This window comes from Aureobasidium namibiae, assembly GCF_000721765.1.
Source record: "Aureobasidium namibiae CBS 147.97 unplaced genomic scaffold scaffold_19, whole genome shotgun sequence".
Taxonomy (NCBI): domain Eukaryota; kingdom Fungi; phylum Ascomycota; class Dothideomycetes; order Dothideales; family Saccotheciaceae; genus Aureobasidium; species Aureobasidium namibiae.
This window is the reverse complement of record NW_013581190.1, coordinates 393658-414377: the sequence shown is the minus strand read 5'-3', so window position 1 is coordinate 414377 and position 20720 is coordinate 393658. Positions and strand designations below refer to the sequence as shown.

The following is a 20720-nucleotide window of genomic DNA, read 5'->3' as shown; positions in this document are numbered from 1 at the left end:
CGACAAAGATTCACGACAAAGATTCTCGACTTAGAGAATGATGTATCCCGCACCAAGGGCTTGGACACGCCATCTAGTATTCTGCGATGCGCACTCCGACACGATAAAGCATGGGATTGTTCATGGTCGACTAGTCGACATTATCCAAGATCATGGCCAACTGGTCCAACTACCAGCCGCGCACTCCAAAACATTCGACTGTCTAGGACAATCCAACTCTTCCAATCATCCGGTCATCCTCTTACTTCAACTCCTTCTTGCTGTCAATCACCATCTCGGAGAGGGGTCCGGCCTTGACCATGAGCGACTACAAGCACATAGTCAGCAACAGTTCCAAAAGAGTCAAGCTTTGCTTTACATACCATCACTTCGTACAGGGCGTCAGCAGCGGCCATGGTGGTGAGCTCGGCGTTGGTATCGTAGGCAGGCGCAACCTCGACGATATCTGCCGCTACCAAGTTTATGCCTTCCAGACCACGAATGATGGTGCGAAGCTCACGAGTGCTCCAGCCACCAGTCTCGGGTGTACCAGTTGCAGGTGCAAAAGCAGGGTCAAGCGTGTCAATGTCGATCGAGAGGTACACGGGGTTCTTGTGACCAACACGGTCGTGGATCTTCTTGATGATACCATCGGTGCCGATAGTGTCGATCTCACGGGCCTCGACGATCTCGAAACCGCAGTAACCGTCATTGTCGTAGTCGGACATGCCAGACAGGGTCGTGCGGATACCTGCATGGATGTTTGTATCGTTGCGCATCAGACCCTCTGAAAACAGTCAGCAAAGTTCTCTGTTTAAGATAGGCATACTACATTCCTTGGGCCGCATGGTAAAAGTACGTTCCGTGGTTGACAGATGCAACTTTTGAGGGTGCTCCTCCGAAGACCTTGGGCCTCCATGTGTCGAGATGGGAGTCGAAATGGATGACCGTAATGGGTCCATATGCCTTATTCATCGAGCGCAGAAGAGGCAGAGTAATAGTGTGGTCACCTCCCATGGTAATGACACGAGGCAATGTCTTTCCGTGCTTCGAAGGTCCAACCATGTGTGCGTTGGCAGCAGGCTCGCGCATGAGGATACTGTTGTGGCCTTCTTCGATCTGCTTCAAGGCCCACTCGTTGTCATAGCTCGTCACGGGAATGTCGCCGCAATCGATGACGGTGGCCCATCCGCTGAAAGGGTTGGTCTTGAGTTGAGTCAGTACTGTGTTGCTTGATGGGTGTTACTGCTGCTGTCACGAACCTGAAGAGGGACATTGAAACCTCCATAGAGGTTCAGACGTCTTGAGCCTTGACGAATACCACTAGGGCCAAATCTGGCACCAGGGCGGTAGCTGGTTCCAGTGTCGAAGGGCGCGCCAATGAAGGCAATGTCATACTTGCGAGCATCGCTGGCCAAACAAGGATGGTACTCGATACGACCAAAGGTGGAGATGCCAGAGAAGACTGAATCGGCTTGGGTACCGCCATCGCCAGGGAGGGCATTGTACCACAGTTGCTTGTGGGGGCCTTCCTTGAAGGTTTCCTGGTTATGGTCGCCGTGTGCAGAAACACTAGCTGCCAGGACAGTGGCAGCGGTAAGAAGCTTGAACATACTGGCGAGTATGTCTCAAAAGAGCAATTGAGGATGGAATTGACAAGAACGAGAAAGATGGTGTGAACAAGAAACAACAAAGCAGGAGCGGGCTCACAACTAATACCTACGCCTGGGGTCCTCAAAGGGCACAAAAGGGACTACGCAACCACGAGCTCTTGCATGTTTACCTAACCTCGAGGTGTCAAGATTGTCAACACAGGCTAAGCTACACGAGGGAGCTCAGAACGAAACCTTGTCAACCGATGACATGTTTCGTGCAAGCCGACTATTTTCTCCGAGATGCTCGCGTCACATCTGAGTCGAGGCACCGATCACGATATCTACTATATCTACCCCACATGTTGACACACCGGCCTTAGAGTGCGGCGGCATAGATATCTCGGGCTACAATCTCAGGCTCCAACCCTACCAGACCCCGCAATCCTGGGGTTGATAAATCGAGATTTATAACACTGACGTCGACAACTCTATCGCTCATGTGTGGAACTGGATTGGTAACCCTCTTGGTAATCGCAGAAATGGTACCCGATTGGTTGCTGATACCGGCCATCGAGTCAGGCCAATGGCTTGGTGTTCCTGTATGGCGATGGGAGCTTCCTGATCAGGTACCATGAGCTCGCTTCTGGATTGACGATCGCTGGTTCACCATTCAACCTGATGATCTTTGGTATGGCTTGCCTGACGAGTGGACGGATTCTGCATATTATTGCTTTTTCGACTAGACTATCTGTGGCACTACCATCGCTTGTAAAGTTTCAAGCCTACAGCTCTACCTTCGACTTGTCTCTTTGGGTTATCGGCTCTCCTCTCCTTGATAGCCATCGACATTGTCGGCCAAACCAGACTCCACTTGTTCTTCATGCTCCATTCTCTCAAAGGCCTTGCGAACTTGATGGTTCCAATCACTCCAAGCAACGATCGCCCACTCGCCGAAACCGACGAGGTATAGCGCGATACATTGGCCAATCCACAGACCAGCCAGACCCCAGCCATGGAAAGCAAGCCAGATTCCCAGAGGCAGAGCGCCAGCGTAGTAACTGATCATGTTGACGAGAGCACCTACATGCTGTCGTCCCATACCACGAAGTGATCCACCGCAAGAGCCGTTCAGTCCATCAGCGATCTGGAACAGAGCGACCCAAGGCATGACTTCTGCAGTCATATTGATAACATCCTGATCGTCATTGAAGATCTTTGCGTAGAAGTTCTTGACCGACATCAAAAGGGCAAGGACGAGTGCTCCGAGGATCATTGACAGCCAGGCAGCAACGTTGGCAGATCGGGCTGCACCTTTGGCGTCTCTGCCTCCCAGCAAGTTGCCTACACGCGCTGATGTCGCAACTCCAACGCCGAATGGGATAGTGTTGAGAACTTGATCGGTGGTCATGATGACGGATTGTGCAGCCAGGGGAATTGTTCCAAGCTTGCCTGCAGCGAGAGCCACAATCTCGAAAGCCCACCACTCGGTTCCTACGTGGACGACTCCGAGAAGTGCAAGTTTTGTGAACGTGCCCATGTTCTGGAATGCTTTTTTCGACCATCCACCCCAGCAATCCCAGCCCGCAACGAAGCGTGCATAGGCCAGCAGAAGCAAGAAAGACAACCAGTATGATATGCTTGTGGCTAGAGGTGCTCCAAGGAGACCCATCTTGCAAGTATACACAAAGAGGTAGTTCAGGCCTGCGTTTACCGGCGAGGTGATGAGAAGCACATACGTGCCTGGTCTCATTATGCCTGGAATCGAGTCGTTAGTACTTGGGCTTACTTCACGGTTCTTATAATTTGCATACCTTGAGCTTGCAAAAACTTTTTCAGACACTCGAAATAGATATATCCGAGTCCACCAAGTGCAAGTACACTAAGGAACCTGCTGCTGTCTTCAGACAGGCGCTCGTCTTGGCCAAGGGCCATGAAGACAGGTTTTGAGCACAACCAGAGAATGGCGACTGGAATGTACAACAGACCAAGGACGAACAATGCTCTCTGGAGAATGATGCCCAGATCATGCTTGTCTTTGCTTCCAGTGAAACTCGCAGACGCAAGGGTGTCGATGGCTGTTGTACCTCCCAGTGCAATGAGCCAACCTGACGCCATGGCAAACATATAGGAGAAAGCAGCAGCTGCCAGAGCTTCAGGGCTCAATCGTCCAACGACGAGGACCGAAATAGTCTGTAGAGAGTTCTGCAGCATGTATGCGAGGAAGACAGGGATTGAACCATTCAGCAGAACCCAAAACTCATGAATGACAAGTTGGGTTCTGCTCTTGCCTTCGAAATCGAAGTCATCGACTTCTCCAATCGTTGGCTCATCTTGAGGCTTTGGGAGAAGAGAAGTTGTCTCGTCAGGTTCTTGGTCTTTCGAATCGGTCGATTTGCGGAGGCTGTTGGGCAACCATGAGCTGGCGCTCTCGGTGCCATCTTGTCGACTGTCCATGGTTTCGAAGTTCGGACAGGATCAGGACAAGAGATACTGGTCGCACCTGATGATGGCTGTCCAAGACATGAAGTACATGCCGGAAGCAACGATCAGCGATTCACGCCTACTAGAAGATAGGTAACCTGATGTTGTAAGCGCTCGTTGAATAGTGCTGGGTGCCGGCCATGAGAAAGAAGGTTTAGTCATACTGCTGGGCGAGATCCCGGGCTGAGGGCGGGCTGAATATCCAGAAGGAGACTGGTGATCAAGCGATACGGAACAATTATTCGGTATCGGCAGACGGCATTAGTGTCCGGTCAAGTGGAGTTCTTTTTCGACAGCCACATGTCGCCATGGAGTTAAACCCAGTCCAGGGTCTTTCTTATCAATAGGCTCCGCTGGGGTAGATTGGGGGTGTTGACTAAAGGCTGTCGGTAAGCAGAGATGACTACAACGCTGTGTCAGACGGCTTATTGCTCCTTCCGGCATGTACGTGCTATAGATGTACATAGATACGGGCTAGCTGTATACGCCATCGCATCATGATCTCTGGGTCGAGGATGTTGAAGGTTGTCGCTTCGAAATCGTGCAAAGCGTAGGTGCAGTGGTCGTCGAAAGATAAGGCTAAGTGTTGACGTCCCCACTGTTCGCACCTCCGTTCTGTAGCCATCTAAGAACAACCACGCTGTATGCTGAGGAGTCATGACTACTATGTGAGTCTATGACTTGCAGTACTTTCACAAGGTATGAGAACGTCAAAATCATGAATCCATCACATAGCATTTTCGGCTGCTGGAGATGCTGTCCTGCTAGGAGGCACAGAAGGGTGGGTCAGTGGACCCGCACAGACCAACTCTTGATTGCTCCTACTTCATGCCACCCGAGCAAGTAATCTTCAGGCATGCACACATAAGGTCTCGAATATGAAGCGTGAGGCGTCAATCTAGCGATCAGCACGATCAGAGGGGTCCATGAGGATTCGAGAGTCAGACAGCCTGGTAAAATATTTGTGACGAGTCTGATCACTAAAACCGGCGTCCCGAGGCCTGTGTTTTCCATATCCTCGCTCATCTTGCATTCGCATAGCAGTGGCGACTGCAGTCATGAAGATTTGCAGTGCTCTCTAACCGAGAGGTGAGTACAAAGTGAGCTGATGGATCGATGGCTCTAGTAGATAGAACGGTGACCACTCGATCTACCACAAAGCTGTATCGCCTGGCTCAAGGCGTGCTCACCTGCCAAAGGAAGGAACCATGCAAGAAGAAACTCAAAAATCAATCTTGACTCTGCAAGAGTTTGCTACCCGATTCTGGATATCCAGGCGAGGATTTGTGGTTGTGCCAAGTGACACAAGTCCCACAGCCATCCCACCAGTTGGATCCAGCTGAGAGTCGAGATATGAGATTCTGCGATAGCACCTGCATGATGATTCGACGAATCGGATCCTGGTCTGCGCGGCACCTATCAGCGCCTTCAAATAGGGCTATGAAAAAAAAGTATCTTACATTTACACACGCCTATTATCCATACGCAGAGATTGGCGTAAAGGTTGCTCCAACAGGTCTTGCTAATTTTTGTTCTTTAACACGGTCCTTCCAGCCTCCAAGGATTCTTTGTACCCATCGAAGCAAAAGTCAATGCATTGAAAGCATCGACCAAACATGTCTGCCCCAGATTTCAAGCCCATTGACTATGACGAGAAACAGCAACTGGGGTCTACAGATCGTAGACAATCCCTCGAGAACGGAGTTGGCGAGATCATACACACAGTCAATGCTTCTGGCCATCGAGATCAACTACAACGGCACTACGGTCCATTGCAAATCTGTGGCCTGGCTTTGAATATCGACTCTGCCTGGGTTGCCTTTGCTGGCTCTTTGATCCTCTCTCTTCCTAACGGTGGCCCTGCTGGTGTGTTGTACGAGTTGATCACTGCATGCATCTACTACGGTATCATTGCAGCATCCATCGCTGAGGTATGGAAGACATCGCATACGACTATATGTTCAGGGCGTCCGCTGATTCATCGCTAGCTTGCTTCGGCCGTACCCACTGCCGGTGGTGTATATCACTGGGCATCTGTGACTGCAGGTCCCAAATGGGGCAGAAGTGTTGGGTTCTTCGCAGGGTAATCATCTCTTTGGATTCAATACGGAGAACGATGCTGACTGTATGACAGATACCTCAACTTCTTCGGGTGGATATTCGATCTCTGCTCAATCATCGCCATCCCTTCGAACGTCCTCCTGCAAATGTATGCACTGTTCCACCCCGACTTCGTGCTCGAGGCATGGCACACATATTTAACCTACGTCCTCATCACATGGTTCTGTGTCCTGTTCTGCATCTTTGGCAATCGTTTCCTGCCGCTTCTACAAAACGTCGGACTATTCTTGCTCATCGTCGGTGGTGTTGTCACGATTATTGTCCTTGCTGCTATGCCGAGAACACATGCTAGCAGCTCCTTTGTCTGGTCCGACTGGCAGAACACCACTGGTTGGGGTGGTGGCGTAGCCTTCTTGACCGGTGTCTTGAATGGCTCATTCACGATCGCTACAGTCGACAGTGTGTCCCATATGGCAGAGGAGCTTCCGAATCCTCGTCGCGATATCCCTCGAGCAATCTTTGCCCAGGTTTCTCTTGGAGCCATTACTGCATTCTTCTATGCTATAGCGCTCTTCTACGCTGTCAGCGACCTGGACGAAGTCATCAATACCTCTGGCTCCTTCCCTGTTGCTGTTATCTATCACCAAGCAACCGGAAACGCCGGTGGTGCTTTCTGTTTGCTGCTTATCGTCTTTCTGATCATCATGATCTGCGCGATCTCGACCGTACTTTCCCTCGGTCGCACCTGGTGGGCCCTTGCCCGTGATCAAGCTACACCTTTTGGAGGCTTCTTCTCTTCTGTCAACGAGCAACTCTCCTGCCCTATACCCGCCACCATCCTGGTCGGCATACTCGTCACAGGTCTCGGCGCCATCATCCTAGCTTCCGGCACAGCTTTCAACGATCTGGTCGGCTCCTTCATCGTTCTATGTGCATTCAGCTATTTCCTCGCCATCTTCCCCCACCTGATCAGCGGCCGCAAACACACCCCCAGAGGTGACTTCTGGATGGGCAAGTATGGCTATGTGGTCAATGCTCTTGGCTGCGTTTTGATTGTGTTTTTCAACATCATGTTCTGCTTCCCTTACGCAATGCCGGTTTCGGCAGACCTGATGAATTACAATTCGGTTATTCTGGTGGGTGTACTGATTATCGTTGCTGTTTGGTGGCTTGTGTATGGATTGAAACATTATCCTGCTCCTAAGGTGCTTACTGAAGCGATGAAATGAGGGGAAACTTCTGTGTAGCTCTGTAGTCAGTAATAGGACTGTCCTTCCTTCCTTGCTCTCGTTCATTAAATTCACCGACTTCTCGAGTCATAAATGATAATGTTCAGGGGCAAATAATGCGGGTCATTGTAGACGGATTGGAGGACTTTATGTTCACTCCGACACACAGCTTTAGTGCACGCTATCATGGATATCGTCGACCACAATTATTATCCAGCTATCAGGATACCTTACAGTGGCATGTCTGTGTGTCTTGTGCATTTAGCGCGAGGCAGATAAAGTGATAAGGAGTGAAGTTGACGGAGGCCAGGGTCTCACAAGTAACATGATGAACTTCGACGCTCATCATTCGACTTATGTATGATCGTACAAGAGATTTCAGAATAAGTGTGATGACCACTAGCCAATCGACAGTAAAGCTTCACTTTCTCATGGAGACGTTGAAACTCATGTGTCCGAAAGGCAAGCATGGTTGGTGTAATTTTAGAAATGCACGATACTTTCTGAGTGCGAGTCGTGACCAAGGAGAGCCAACATCTCGCGGTATCTCAGCGGCCGCACTTGTGTCTGCAACATCACTGTGCATCTTGATAGCGCATACCTTCACAATTCGCTCTTGAGAGAAGCTCAAACTGAAGTCCGTATACAGAACCTGTCCCTTGAGCCTTCAACGTCTCTTGGGCAAACCTTCCAGTGGTGTGTATGCACGCCCTCTTCATTTCATTCTTGAGTCTATGGGTCCCAGCGGCACGAAGAGCTGATTCCTCCTGGTCATACTGCAAGAGTATTCTGCACACGAACAAGTTTGTGTGGTCCAATGCCCTGGCGAATACCTTGCACACGTCGCTGGATCCTTAATCCTGTCAGGCCAACGTCCATGTTTCTTGTAGAACCTTGAGCAGGGGTTGCACACATGTGCACTTTAAGATTCTGCCTACACCCATCTGCCTGCTGTTGTGTCTTGACACTCATCATTGGCACGAGCCTGTCCTGCTTTTGCGCTTGTACGCTTACGACGCTGTGGTACTCGGAGTTCGTTGTCATTGTCTCATGCGTAGCCTCAGCAGGCGTTGCAGGAATAGAATTGATGAACGAAAGTCAAACGCTATAGCGAATTTCCGTCGTTATGGCATTCGCGATTCTCGCAGTGTCCTGGTGGCGGGGTTGTACGAATGGTAGTGTGCACTGCAACGGTATCTGAATCCGACGTCTTCGGTCTGTCGTGCCAGGAACCATTCTGATGACTCGCCGCACCCGCAATTAGCGCAGACGTAAGACTCTCGCCTGCCTTCTCCTCGGCGTGTGTTGGACTCAGCCTTCTGCTCTTCCAGGTCCAGCTCCGGTAAGCCAGCTCGGGATCCCTCGCACAAGACGTTGGTGTGGTTTGTAGGCACAGTTTTTTGGACAAACTCGAGTTTGCCGTAGGATGGCAGCAAGCCGAGCTCCGAGAGCCGAGAGATACGCGCGTTGGAGCCTTTGGGTTGTCGATTACCTGGTAGATCGACTTGCTTGAATCTTTACGTCAGTAAGACTTGCTCAGATGTTCGCCTGCTCGAATGCTCATGCCTGTAGGTCGACTCGTCTCGCCGGCGTAAGCGTTGGGTTGTCGATTACCTGGTAGATAAGCATCACTTCGGTGCAGGGTTGTCAGCATAACTCGCAAGCTGAGGACGCTTGTTAGGAAGCTATATCAATGCAAGGGGGATTATAAGATCGAACAGTATCCAAAGAGAGAGTTCATCTCTAGGCATTTCTTTGGAAATACTGGCGTTTCTTAGACTCCTGTGCATTCTGATAATATGCTTATTCACAACTTGTTGCCCGTGAGAGAGGGGATAGATCCTTTGGAGGCGAAAGACCGACCCTCCGCATCCGAGACAGTCTGCGCCTGTCACCAAGCCTGCTCCCTTTGCTCTACCCATGGGTCCCCTTCGTAGCCTCGCCTTGGCTAACTTCAGCACCAAGATGGCCCGCCTTGATGCCACCATGGAGTCATCCAATGGCAACACTCATGTTGCCACTCTCCAGAAATGGCGAGAGGCCGGGAAGGAGGCCGAATTTCTCGTCGAGATGACTCGGGGAGCAGGTGAGGTGAAGCCTCGCACTGCTTTAGAGGTCGCACAATTCCTTGCCAAAGGATCGCCCACTATGTCTTCAATCTGCCGAGAAATCCTGGCAGCTCGAATCATCGATACCCTCGACCCAGAGAAGTACAAGCAACACCAGAAGCTCATCATCGGCGAGGCCACTCCCGCCAATGCATACTGGATCATGGCAACAATCCGTGCATTGCAAATAGATGCCAGAATTCTGCACGCTGGTCTGTCGAACAAGGCAAAGGCAGAGTCAACCTGCACGAGGTGTGTAACAGAATTGTGATCAGTTGTCCTCTCTGTGTACAAAGCCATGTCACGTAGATCACTATAAAGAGGCACAATGGCTTTGAGAGACTGGATAGTGTCCATCGAGATGCAATATGGTGTGTACTCTCATTGAATATATCTTTGGGTCGCACACCGTTGTGTCTTTGGACAGTGAAGGCGTCACTCATGAAGAGAGTGAGGATTTGAAGACCGTAAGCAACCGGGTAGGAGGGTGTAGGCTGCACAACAAATTGCGGTAAGTGGGAGCATGAAAAGTCGTCGTCCATCGTATACGAATCAGTCGGAACCTTCTTCGACCACGGTCTCACGCGGGTGGTAACCAATTCTCAGCAGGAATGCCACCACAACAGCGTAGACCAAGGCCAATGCAACGAACGGCATCCCCACGAAGGCTCCTCCAATCTGCATACCTCTCTCAAACAGCCAAGCGAGCAGAGGTCCACCAACCATCAGGCCCAATGTGTCAACAACACCGATGATAGTGTAAAGCTCTGCAACCTTGTTGGGCTCGACCAGACCTGTCAAAAAGGAGCGAAGATATACCGGAAAACCTTGTCCTAAGCTTGCAATCATCAAGGATGCAGTGAAGAAAATGGGGGTGGGAGACAAGCCAATGGCGATCCAGCCAACGATGAGCAGACTAACACTGCTCCGGGCAAGGAAGAGGTCCCGTTTCTGTCCACTCAGACCGGCATTTGCGAGGAGACGGAAGACGAACGATTGAACGCTCAGGAACATGGCAATGGTGACTCCAACTCTGACGGTCAGCAGGATAGTTACGGTAGCGAAGCTCAAGCCGTATCGTGAGCTGGCGTACTGCAACAACAGCGGAATGGTGCTCCATGATAACATGATTGGTACAAAAAGGAGGATCAAGATGACGACTCGTCCGTCTTGCGAGAAATATCCCATAGACTCGCTCAGAGGCTTGTAGCATTGGTCCAGGAAGCCCATGGCTTGTTTCTTCGACAAGGATGGTGCCTCTTCCTCGTCACTATGTTTATGCTCAGCTTTCATATGTTGTTGGTATCCAAGGGTCTCCGGAATCAAGAGCGACAGAGGAACTCCTATGCAATTGCATGCTAGCCCTAGGAAAAGCGCTCCCCAGGGATTGCGTGTCATGATCCAAGCCGAGATAGGCGGACACAGAAGATTACCGCTCATATTCGCGGCGAAGATACGCAAGAGGATGGCAGATCTTGTTTCCTGATCGGTGATGTCTGAGATGATGACAAAAAACAGAGCTGACAGAACTGGCGAGCCTCCAAATATTAGAGCATGTAATGCTGAGAACCATGTGACCCGTAAACTGAAGCTCTGCCAGAACCAAGCTGAATCAGAATTAGCAAAGCGTACGAGGAAGAACTATCGGTTGCTGTTCGAATAACCTACAAATAATCATCTGCCATCCTAGTCTAAGGGGGAAAGCGCAAAGACCGGCCACCAATATTGGCTTCCGACCCCAGCGGTCCGCTAGAATACCGACTGGTATAGATAGGAGAAGACCTGGATCTAGTCAGTAGTGGGTACATCGTAGCGCTAATGAGCTCACATACTAGGTATGCAATCTAGAAACTGTTGAGTGCCCTTCAGCATGGCAAGCTTGCCTTGCACTTCAGCTACCTTACACCACCGTTCTTCAACACCACCAAGTGCACCCGGTCCCACAGCTGATCGAGACATCAGAATCTTAGTTGGATCTTCTTGCTCCCAGTATTGGTAGCAGTAGATTGACTCGTAGATTCTGGTCAATGGTGCTTCCGCGAATTGGTCGCCGGCCTGGACGACCAATATCAATATTCCCATGATGATCAAGATGGTCCGAGAGCTCATTCGGCCTGAGCCGTCCTTTTTGACCGCCCCATCATGGGATTCAGCATCTCGTCCCAGTAGAGGCGTAGTTTCCGTTTCGTAGACATCTGGGAGTTTGCTGGGTTCTTGACATGGCTGTTCGACTTCTACCACGTCAATGTTTTCTTTCAAGGATCCAGTCGCCATAGTGTGCGCACGGAGCAATGGCAACGATACTGTTAGCAAAGCACTCGGATAGGTGCGAATTGCAAAGAGATAGACCCAGAGAGATGTAGACTCTTAGTGTAGTATTTATCCACCTACCTTCTTGGGCAGATGCCGCGCCGGGCTGTATCCGCCGGAGGTCGTTTGAGATAACGCCGATTCCAGGGGCCTGTGATACGACCAGGCATCCGCAATTCATGAATCGCCATTGGTCGACCTTATTCAGCTGCCTTGATCCTGTAAGGATCATCATTTTCTTTTTCTCCTCTCATAGCATACCTAGGCAGCATTTATGGATGTCGCCATCGACCATGCAGGCATGCGTTGTTGACAGAATCGTCGAATCTGGTCGCAGACTCGCAGCATGCGCCGTATGATAACGAGACTTTGGGCGAATCGACAGACATCGCAACCTCCATTGTCTCTTGTCAAGCGGATCGATGTGCAAACGTTGCATGGCATTACTGGAAAGTGCTAAAGATGGTCGGTCGGAAAGGAGAAAGTTGAAGTTGAGTTGGCAAGTGGAGTTTGGACTCCGCAATTGAGTCACCAAGAAGACTGCGAAGCCATCAGACTCTTGATTCCGAAATGCTTTGCTAAAACTCCGTCGAGATCGTTCATGCAAGTGTAGTAAACACACAAATCAACGCATCAACAAATGAATTTGAACATATGAATATTGAAGAATACTTTTTACATAGAAGTTTAAACCTTTGAAGTCCAATGTCTTTACAGTGCCAACAGACGACCCGCTGTCGCACGTATCTCATCAATCGTGACCAGCACCGTTGCTAGGCTTCGGGCTGTTCCTTGCGCTTTGGGCCTTGATCGGTCTCTTCTCCTCGTCACCACTGTCATCGTAATCCTCATCCATGTCCATCTTGCGAGCCGCGGGCTCCAAGTGTGGTTGTTGAGGTTGAGGCTGCGGCGGGGCCTGAGACTGAACAGGTGTCGGGGCCTGGGTGGGAGGTTGGGGTTGAGGCTGAGGAGGAGGGAGCTGTTGAGTCGGGGGTGCTGGTGTAGGCTGTTCCCTACGCTCCTCTGTTGTAGGGATGCGAGGTGATGGTTGAGGATTAACCTGAGGTGGGCCGAGAGCCGGTGGGTGGTGAGCAGCTTCTGAAGGGTGGTAGTTTTCAGTAGCGCGTCGCTGGTCATCTGCGCGTCGCACCTCTGATGGACTCCTGTAGGGCGACTTCGGGATACGGTCCATGCGATCTGGTGGTGATGCACGTCTACTGCTAGGGTCATCCAGACGCGAGCGGCTCTCTTCGTTGGCGGGCTTCTTCTGGGAGCTCATGCTAGAAGCGTCGTCTTCCCACTCTCTATGTCTCTTTGGAGGAGCAGTCGAAGGACGGTCTTCGCGCTCTCTGGCGGCCGCTTCAGCAGCCTGTAGAGCTGCGCTAGGCGGAGGGGCACCTCCAGCAATGCTAGGCGTACCGGATGTAGGATGGTGCTCGAACGGCTGACGACCGAACTTACCGTTGGGAGAGGTGTTTTGACTCTCAATGATAGGACGGATCTCAGGAGGGCTAGCCATCCTGTTGGGGTAACCAGGAGCCTGACCTTGAGCAGGTGGAGGAGCACCCATGCTCGCCGCTGGTGGAGGTACACTAGACGATTGGGGACCGTAGTTGGGGTTGGCGATACGGTTTGGGGGAGCAGGTCCCTGCTGCTGAGGGAGAGGCTGAGGAAGCTGAGAAGGAGTCTGAGCTTGGGGTGCTGAAGGGTAGGCGCCAGGTCCCGGGGCGTTGTAAAGCACCTTAGGGGAGGGCGAGAGGCCTCTGTGAGCCGGTGGAGGTGGACGTTGAGGTTGGTCCTGGTATTGTCTGGGCTCTTGCTTGGGAGGGGTAGGCTGGCGAGGAGGCACGTGCTGAGCAAGGCGGTCCCTCGAATCGTACGGGTTCAACATCTGCTGAGGCTGAGCACCAGGGTTCTGGGGATTTTGGAGGTCGGCGAGACGGTTGTCACGCGACCAGTTGGCGCCTGGGGGAGGTTGCTGAGCAGCTTGAGCTTGGCCCGGGAGAGGAGCCCCCCACTGAGGAGCAGGCGGTCCAGCACCCAGAGCACCGGGCTGGTATGCCTGAGGAGGCACATCCTGAGGGAGGGGTGCGCCTGCTTGGTTGGGCAGACCGTTGGTAGGCTGACCCTTGAGCAGCGCGAGACGAGCTTTGATGTGCACGTTGGTCGGGTCAAGCTCGGCAGCTCTGGAGTAGGCATCGAGAGCGTCGTTGGTCTGGTTGTTGCAAGACTCATACAGGGTACCGAGATCGTACCACACCTCTGAGATGTTGGGGTTGAGGCGGATGGCTCTTGAGTAAGCATCTAGTGCATCGCGGTATTGGTTGATTTGATAGTACAAGACACCGATGGAGCACCAGAATGTAGGATTGCGACCATCCCGGTAGACGGCTTGCTGATAGGCTTCATATGCCTTGGGATACTTCTGCTGAGACATGTAGCAGCGGCCGAGGAGGTACCAGCTTTGTGCATCAGTCTGGTCCGAGTTGACCGACTTTTCGAGGTATTCAATTGCCTGCTCTTGGCTGCTGAAGCTGGTGCTTTGCTGGTGGTGCAGCCATCCGAGCTGTTGCAGGACCTTGGCGTGGTTGGGATCGCGGTCAAGCACGCGCATGTAGGCGCTCTTGGCCGAGTCATACTGAGTATCGAGTCAGTGATGATGTGATAGGATTTGTTGATAGCTGGCTTTACCTCTTTTTGCTGCTCGTACACATGGCCGATCTGGAACCAGATGTCCTCTTCGCTAAGCGGACGGGGAGGGTCGGTGACAATGTATTTGAAGCACTGGAACACGGTCAGTCAATCGCCAACTACGGCGGGCAAAGCGTCATTATACCTCCAAACTTTGCTGGAACTTTTGTTGTTGCTTGTATATTATACCGAGGCGGAAGTAGATCTCGTTGGCTTTCTCGAAACGCGGGTCCATGCGCATGACTTGGGAAAAGGCTTCTTCGGCGTGCTCGAGCGAGCCGTAGCGATCGTAGAGGATACCGATACCATACCAGAGCTTGGGTTCCTGCCGGGTATTTAATACTGGTGAGAGCGACGACGTTGAGTAATGAGGAGCGGACAAACCTTGGGATCAGGCAAGTGGTACAGAGCTTGCTGGTATGCCGAGTATGCTTGTTGGAGGTCGTCCATCATGAGATAGCAGTGGCCTGAAGATAGTCAGCTTGAGTGCAAGGAGTCACCAGCATCCGGTCACGAACCTAGAGCGCTCCAGACCTCCCCGTTCGCAACCTCGATACGTAGAATCTGCTTAAGATACTCGACGGCAGCAGGGAATTGATCCTTGGACCTAAGGATGCATGAGATAGCAAGCATAGCCTGAACCGAGTGGTTGTTGAAGCTAAGAGCGCGTTCATACGCCTGGGTCGCGCTATCGTACTCGCCCATCATTTCCGAGACACTTCCTACGACGTGTTAGCGAACGCATTCATGCATCCAGGACACGCAGGACGTACCAAGCTGCAACCAGATACCCTCGTTTGCCTGCTGGAGGAAATGCGACGCTGGCTTTGGTTGATGAGGCGGCTGCAGGGCAACATGGCCATTGGGTTGGCCTCGACCCTGCTGGACAACATGATGAGGATGCATCGCCGCTGTCGGAGATGTCTGAGAAGCCATCATGAAGGACTAGGAAAGAGCGCTGCGCTCTGTTAACATGAATTGTCCGGCAAGACCCAGGCGCGTAGTGTTGGGGTGTTGGCGCGAGAAGAAGGCAAGCTTACTTACAGTTACGCGAGACGCGCGCAGACAGACAGTATGCCAAGCGGACGGAAACAAAGGTGGGGGATGGTATGGAAAATGAGTCCTTGATGGACCTAAGGAATGATGCGTGGGAGCCGTCGGGTCTCGAAAGGTGTATGCGGGATACACGCGACGGAACAGGCGACGAGTGAGAAGAGGGAAGAGAAGAAAATCGAGAGGGGAAATGGCAGCAGTCGGATGGACGACGCTTCTGACAGAACCCTAACCCAGATTTCCTGAAGGGCGCCGCACACCTACATGTGCCTTGGCGTACAGTAACTGTTTTTGATTGAGCCATGGTGGAGCCATAGATCAGCCCCTGTCGCGGGACGCTAACACCTGCGTGCGTGTGGAGGATGCAAATGATGGGGGCTGTCCGGGCCAAGCATTGGACGAAGCGACTTATCGAAGCCACCTGCATCTGGTTGGCATCCGTTGACTTCTGCCGGAAACTCCCCATGAGCATTCCACCATACGCTTCTCCGGGCTGGCCTTCTGCATGTTTGACTACGATCGTCTTCGGGCACGCTCCAGCACAGGAGATCCCCTTGCTTCGACAACTCTCGGCATCAGCAAGCACCAGTTGTGGGATGTGTTGTGATCTGACTTTCATACCATCCATGCCAGTCGCAAAATGCTCAAGCTTTCACGGGAGTTGGACTGGCGTCGTGGGGAAACCACAAAGACCAGACTCAGGAGAGATGAGTGACGATGCATGCACGTCTGTTGAACTGGGCGGAGCGCCATGTTGGCGCCCAAAACGCCTTTACACCCATCGACCACTCGATAATCTCTTGATTTCTCCGTACCAGCCACCCCGAATCCTTCGGATCTACATCATCGCTGTGTTGGAGCGCACTCGCGAGTCGCGATACAGCATGCACACCGCGCAAGCAACCCGGCCCGCCGTGCATCAAACTAATGCGTCAATCCGTCAAGCCTGTCGATAATACTTTCGGCTATCTTGGTCTCAACTGGCGGTTCGCTGCATATCTCCCCGCCCAGTCATACGGACGTGTACAGACCATGCCAACTATAGTTAACCATCTCGTACACAGGAGTAAAGTGGATGAAAAACGGTCGGCTCGCTGCTTCTTTAGGTAGCGGTAGATCAAAGACGGGTTTGATTAGAGGCGTACCGGACCAGATGCAACGAAATCTACGAACCATCAGGTGCGCCACGGCGAGCCGCGAACGGATTCGAATGTCTTGCGGGTCTTCGCTGTGGTTAACCTTTGCTCAGAGCAGAAAGCGGCTAGGTCAGGGCCACGTGCCATAGGAAGCTTTTGGGTTGAGCAGTGTGGATCCGACTCGCCAGCGGCTCGATGGCGTACCTGTCTTGTTTTTGTGTGTGTGGCTTTGACAAGATTTCTCCACCGCCTGACACCTCCCGAGCAGCTCCAAGGTCTCGTCACACAGTGTGATCGGCGGTCATATGTCTGGGACAATTCAAGCTCACTCGATACAGCACACAGGACACGGGTCACGTTCAGCTGATGTTGTACTCGATACTAAACGGGTCATCACGGCTCCACTGTGCGATGTTGTTAGAAAAGCTTGTTCCTGACATGGCGTATGTACTGTGTACGTTTCGATGTCGAGCTCCACAGCGCTTGCTTGGCCTGTATGCATCGATGATCTTATTATCAGCTTCAACGATCGCAACCTGACAGCGCCAAGGTACTTCCATTGCAAGACTTCGCATGTATGATTAATAACTTGTTGGACTGATTGCTTTACTATTGTGTACTTAGCTCGTCTTTTCGGGAAGCGACACATGTTTGGTCACTCCGTGCAGTACCATATGTATGGACCTGCTGACGGCTTTTGGTGTCCCCATACCTCACGTTGCAGTGTCTGCATGCTGCCTGCATGCGGATTCATGCAGGCCCGGCATTCCGGGCGTTCTGCACGAACATGTTTCACATTGGGACAAATCAATATGCTTGAGGCTTGATGATTCGTTCGACACACAAGGCAAGGATGCAACTCGATGACTATCAACTATGTGTATCTACGGCGGCACTGGTGACCACAACGATCTGTGTCTCGCTGATTGAAGGTTTGCTGCCTCGAGGTCTTTGGTTTGCTCAGACCCAGATCAGTTGGAGGACCCAAGCAGGCTTTGCATCTCTTCATTCTGTAGCTCGTCTCAATTTAGCAAGAGTCGCTTTTCCTGCGCGACTTTCATTGGGCTTGCCAATCTCACCGGTGATCCAGTCCCCGATTTTGCTAATCTCAGACAAGTCAATACCAGTATTGACTCCGAGGCTCTCAAGAGAATACACCAAGTCTTCGGTCGCGACATTTCCGGTGGCACCAGGAGAGTATGGGCAGCCACCCAAACCGCCGACAGCAGAGTCAAAGGTTCGAACACCATGCTCCAATCCGACAAGAGTGTTGACCATCGCCTGCCCGAAAGTGTCATGGAAATGCAGAGCCAGGTCGTCATTCCGAATGCCAGCGGCGGTAAGAGTGCGCAACAGCTCTCTTGTGCGAGGTGCTGTACCCATCCCCGTAGTATCTGCTACCGAGATCTCATCCGCTCCCATCTCGAGAAGGCTAGCAGCTAGTTCTGCAACCTTGTGTGGATCGACATCAGGTCCTTCAAAGGGACAACCAAGAGCAACGGAGATGTAAGCGCGTACACCGAAACCTTTATCTCTAGCAGAAGTGATCAAAGGCTGGAATCTCTCGAGAGATTCGGCTATACTGCAATTCGTGTTCTTCTGAGAGAAGGACTCGGTAGCCGAAAGGAAAATCGAGACCTCATGTTTTGGTTGCTCGGGGCTGGACTTCGAGTCCATAGCAGCCGCGCCAGAAGTTGCAGAAGGCATGTCGTTGGGGTTCTGGGTCGATGTGTTTTGGGCAGGGCCTGAATCATGCCTGGGGGACTGCGGAGGAGTTGGATAAGAAGTGTCTCCTTGAGTCGAGTTCTGAGCTTGGATGGAGAAGAAGTTATCTAGACCTTTCATGTTGGGCAATAACCATTGGTAAGTGATTGGTTGACTCGTGTGAGGAGGCTGTTGCAAGATGTTTTGCAGAACCTTGTCCGAACTAGCCATCTGATGAGTGTCAGCTATGGTTGACAGAGCATTGTAGGTCATGTCGATTTACTTGAGGGGTCCATTTGGGATGAACGAACGAGCCAGCTTCGATTGTCTTGAGACCAGTAGCAGCGAGTCTTCTGACGAGATGGATTTTTGTTTCTGGCGAAATTGAGGACTTTTCGTTTTGAAGTCCATCCCGTGGGCCTACTTCAACAATGCGAACATGGTCTGCAAATGTCTTGGAGGTAGCAGAGAAGCATCGTCTGCTCAAAGCCCTAGGTAATCTTTGATGCCTCGATGGACGCACGATTCCAGACATGGTTGACGTAGTAGGGTTTGAACCTCAATTGGGTCGATGGTTGATCTATATGCAGCTCTTGAAGAAACAGAAGCAAGTCACGACTGTCAAGGCTCATCGAATGGAGCGATGCCTCGGGTGGTGCGGAGAGAGAGAGCGGGGGCGGCAGGGCGGGAGCCAAGGCCGACGGGCGCGGCGGCTCGGGAGTCGGTGGCCGATGCCGTAGCCGTCAAAGGTAATCAATGCATGATATTTTCTGGCCGCTCGTCAACTTTTGCATTTCACCCGACATGGAGCAGGATCGACAACAAGCAGACATTTCGACACCGGAGCTGGCTGGCGAGGCAATAGCTGTGACCAAACAGCCCAAGAAGCGATTCATCGGACGCAGGGCTGCTGCAGAAAAGGCGGCCGCCAAAGGCGACTCAAATGGCGGCATTGAAGACAGTGGTGCTATTCAGGGTCCGCATCTTGTTTCCACTTCTGATCTCGAGTATGCTGACAGCTTACTCCAGTCGCCGCGCCTCGAAGGAGTGCCCGAGCCTTGAACCAAGTCCCTCCCGAGATTCTGAACGATCAAGACATCAACGCCGCCATTTCATTACTTCCCTCAAACTACAATTTCGAGATTCACAAGACCATCCACAAGGTTCGCAGCGCCGGAGCAAAGAAGATCGCCTTGCAGTTTCCCGAGGGACTGCTTCTGTTTGCGACGACCATCTCGGACATTATCACACGCTTCTGCCCGGACACGAGTACCCTGATCATGGGAGATGTGACATATGGCGCATGCTGCATAGACGACTACACGGCGCGCGCTCTGGGCTGTGACATGCTGGTGCACTATGCTCACAGTTGTTTGATCCCTGTCAGCGTCACGCAAATCCAGACGCTGTACGTCTTTGTCGACATTGGAATCGACGTCTCGCATCTCCTGGCCACCATCGAGCGCAACTTCAAAGCGGGATCCCGGATTGCCATGGTTGGCACAATCCAGTTCAATGCGACGCTGCATGGCACGGCTCCACAGCTGCGGAACGCGGGCTACGACGTGGTGATACCACAGATTGCGCCCCTGAGCAAAGGCGAGATTCTGGGCTGCACAAGTCCAGCGCTCAAGGACGAGGACAAGATTGACTCGATTCTGTATCTGGGAGACGGACGGTTCCATCTGGAGAGTGCCATGATTCACAACCCGACGATACCAGCATACCGATACGATCCCTATTCGAGGAGATTGACACACGAAACATATGACCACGAGCAGATGATGAGTCTGCGAAGCGACGCCATCAGGTCGGCAGGAAAAGCAAAGAAGTGGGGGCTGATTCTGGGATCGCTTGGAAGACAAGGAAACCCGCATACGATGACCATGATTGAGCAGCGGCTGCAAGAGAAGGGCATACCGTGGGTGAACCTGCTGCTCAGCGAAATCTTCCCGGGCAAGCTGGGGATGATGGACGATGTGGAATGCTGGGTGCAGGTGGCATGTCCCAGATTGAGTATCGACTGGGGATATGCATTCCCGCGACCGTTGTTGACACCGTACGAGGCATTGGTGGTGTTGGGGGAGCGAGAAGGGTGGGAAGGAGATAAGAAGGTATATCCGATGGACTTTTATGGTAAAGATGGACTGGGACGAACAAAGGCCGAGGACGTGGCAGCGAGGACGCGGGCAGTCCAGAGTGTCGCGTAGATACAACAGAGAATCGTACAAGATGCAGCAACGTTTGTTCACTGTCTCGGTATTTTGTGGTTGTGTTGTGACGCAAGCATGTTTTGGTGTTGGTTATCCAGACGGGCGTCGAAGATGGACAGGGATGTGTTTCACGACTGCTTTGCGCTCTCTAAGCTGCTTG

The 20720-nt window shown here is 52.0% G+C and overlaps 8 protein-coding genes across 8 annotated transcripts; 3 read left to right on the top strand and 5 right to left on the bottom strand.

Moving 5' to 3' along the window:
* Positions 1-241: 241 nt before the first annotated feature.
* On the bottom strand, positions 242-1592 carry M436DRAFT_75916 (Arginase/deacetylase; the record flags this gene model as incomplete). The annotated part of the gene is made up of 4 exons (XM_013568549.1): positions 242-307; positions 363-764; positions 853-1185; positions 1242-1592. The coding sequence occupies 4 exons, from the start codon at positions 1590-1592 to the stop codon at positions 242-244; spliced, it is 1152 nt and encodes a 383-aa protein (XP_013424003.1).
* Positions 1593-2388: 796 nt separating this feature from the next.
* On the bottom strand, positions 2389-4028 carry M436DRAFT_55161 (mate family transporter; the record flags this gene model as incomplete). Its single annotated transcript, XM_013568379.1, has 2 exons — positions 2389-3329; positions 3386-4028. The coding sequence occupies 2 exons, from the start codon at positions 4026-4028 to the stop codon at positions 2389-2391; spliced, it is 1584 nt and encodes a 527-aa protein (XP_013423833.1).
* Positions 4029-5671: 1643 nt separating this feature from the next.
* On the top strand, positions 5672-7345 carry M436DRAFT_55509 (amino acid transporter; the record flags this gene model as incomplete). The annotated part of the gene is made up of 3 exons (XM_013568458.1): positions 5672-5986; positions 6044-6138; positions 6190-7345. 3 exons carry the CDS (start codon positions 5672-5674, stop codon positions 7343-7345), a joined length of 1566 nt encoding a protein of 521 aa, XP_013423912.1.
* A 1914-nt stretch (positions 7346-9259) lies between these two features.
* M436DRAFT_55147 (uncharacterized protein) lies at positions 9260-9724 on the top strand (the record flags this gene model as incomplete). Its single annotated transcript, XM_013568376.1, has 1 exon — positions 9260-9724. A coding segment is annotated over one exon (465 nt), but the record flags the coding sequence as incomplete, so codon positions are not given.
* A 281-nt stretch (positions 9725-10005) lies between these two features.
* On the bottom strand, positions 10006-11562 carry M436DRAFT_55345 (MFS general substrate transporter; the record flags this gene model as incomplete). Its single annotated transcript, XM_013568425.1, has 3 exons — positions 10006-11060; positions 11122-11235; positions 11286-11562. The coding sequence occupies 3 exons, from the start codon at positions 11560-11562 to the stop codon at positions 10006-10008; spliced, it is 1446 nt and encodes a 481-aa protein (XP_013423879.1).
* A 952-nt stretch (positions 11563-12514) lies between these two features.
* M436DRAFT_75912 (TPR-like protein) lies at positions 12515-15390 on the bottom strand (the record flags this gene model as incomplete). The annotated part of the gene is made up of 6 exons (XM_013568548.1): positions 12515-14401; positions 14455-14547; positions 14600-14779; positions 14839-14921; positions 14973-15176; positions 15228-15390. 6 exons carry the CDS (start codon positions 15388-15390, stop codon positions 12515-12517), a joined length of 2610 nt encoding a protein of 869 aa, XP_013424002.1.
* A 2258-nt stretch (positions 15391-17648) lies between these two features.
* Positions 17649-18882, bottom strand: M436DRAFT_55459 (hydroxymethylglutaryl-CoA lyase; the record flags this gene model as incomplete). Its single annotated transcript, XM_013568449.1, has 2 exons — positions 17649-18578; positions 18631-18882. The coding sequence occupies 2 exons, from the start codon at positions 18880-18882 to the stop codon at positions 17649-17651; spliced, it is 1182 nt and encodes a 393-aa protein (XP_013423903.1).
* A 269-nt stretch (positions 18883-19151) lies between these two features.
* Positions 19152-20557, top strand: M436DRAFT_75909 (diphthamide biosynthesis protein 1; the record flags this gene model as incomplete). Its single annotated transcript, XM_013568547.1, has 2 exons — positions 19152-19323; positions 19377-20557. The coding sequence occupies 2 exons, from the start codon at positions 19152-19154 to the stop codon at positions 20555-20557; spliced, it is 1353 nt and encodes a 450-aa protein (XP_013424001.1).
* Between the last annotated feature and the right edge of the window lie 163 nt (positions 20558-20720).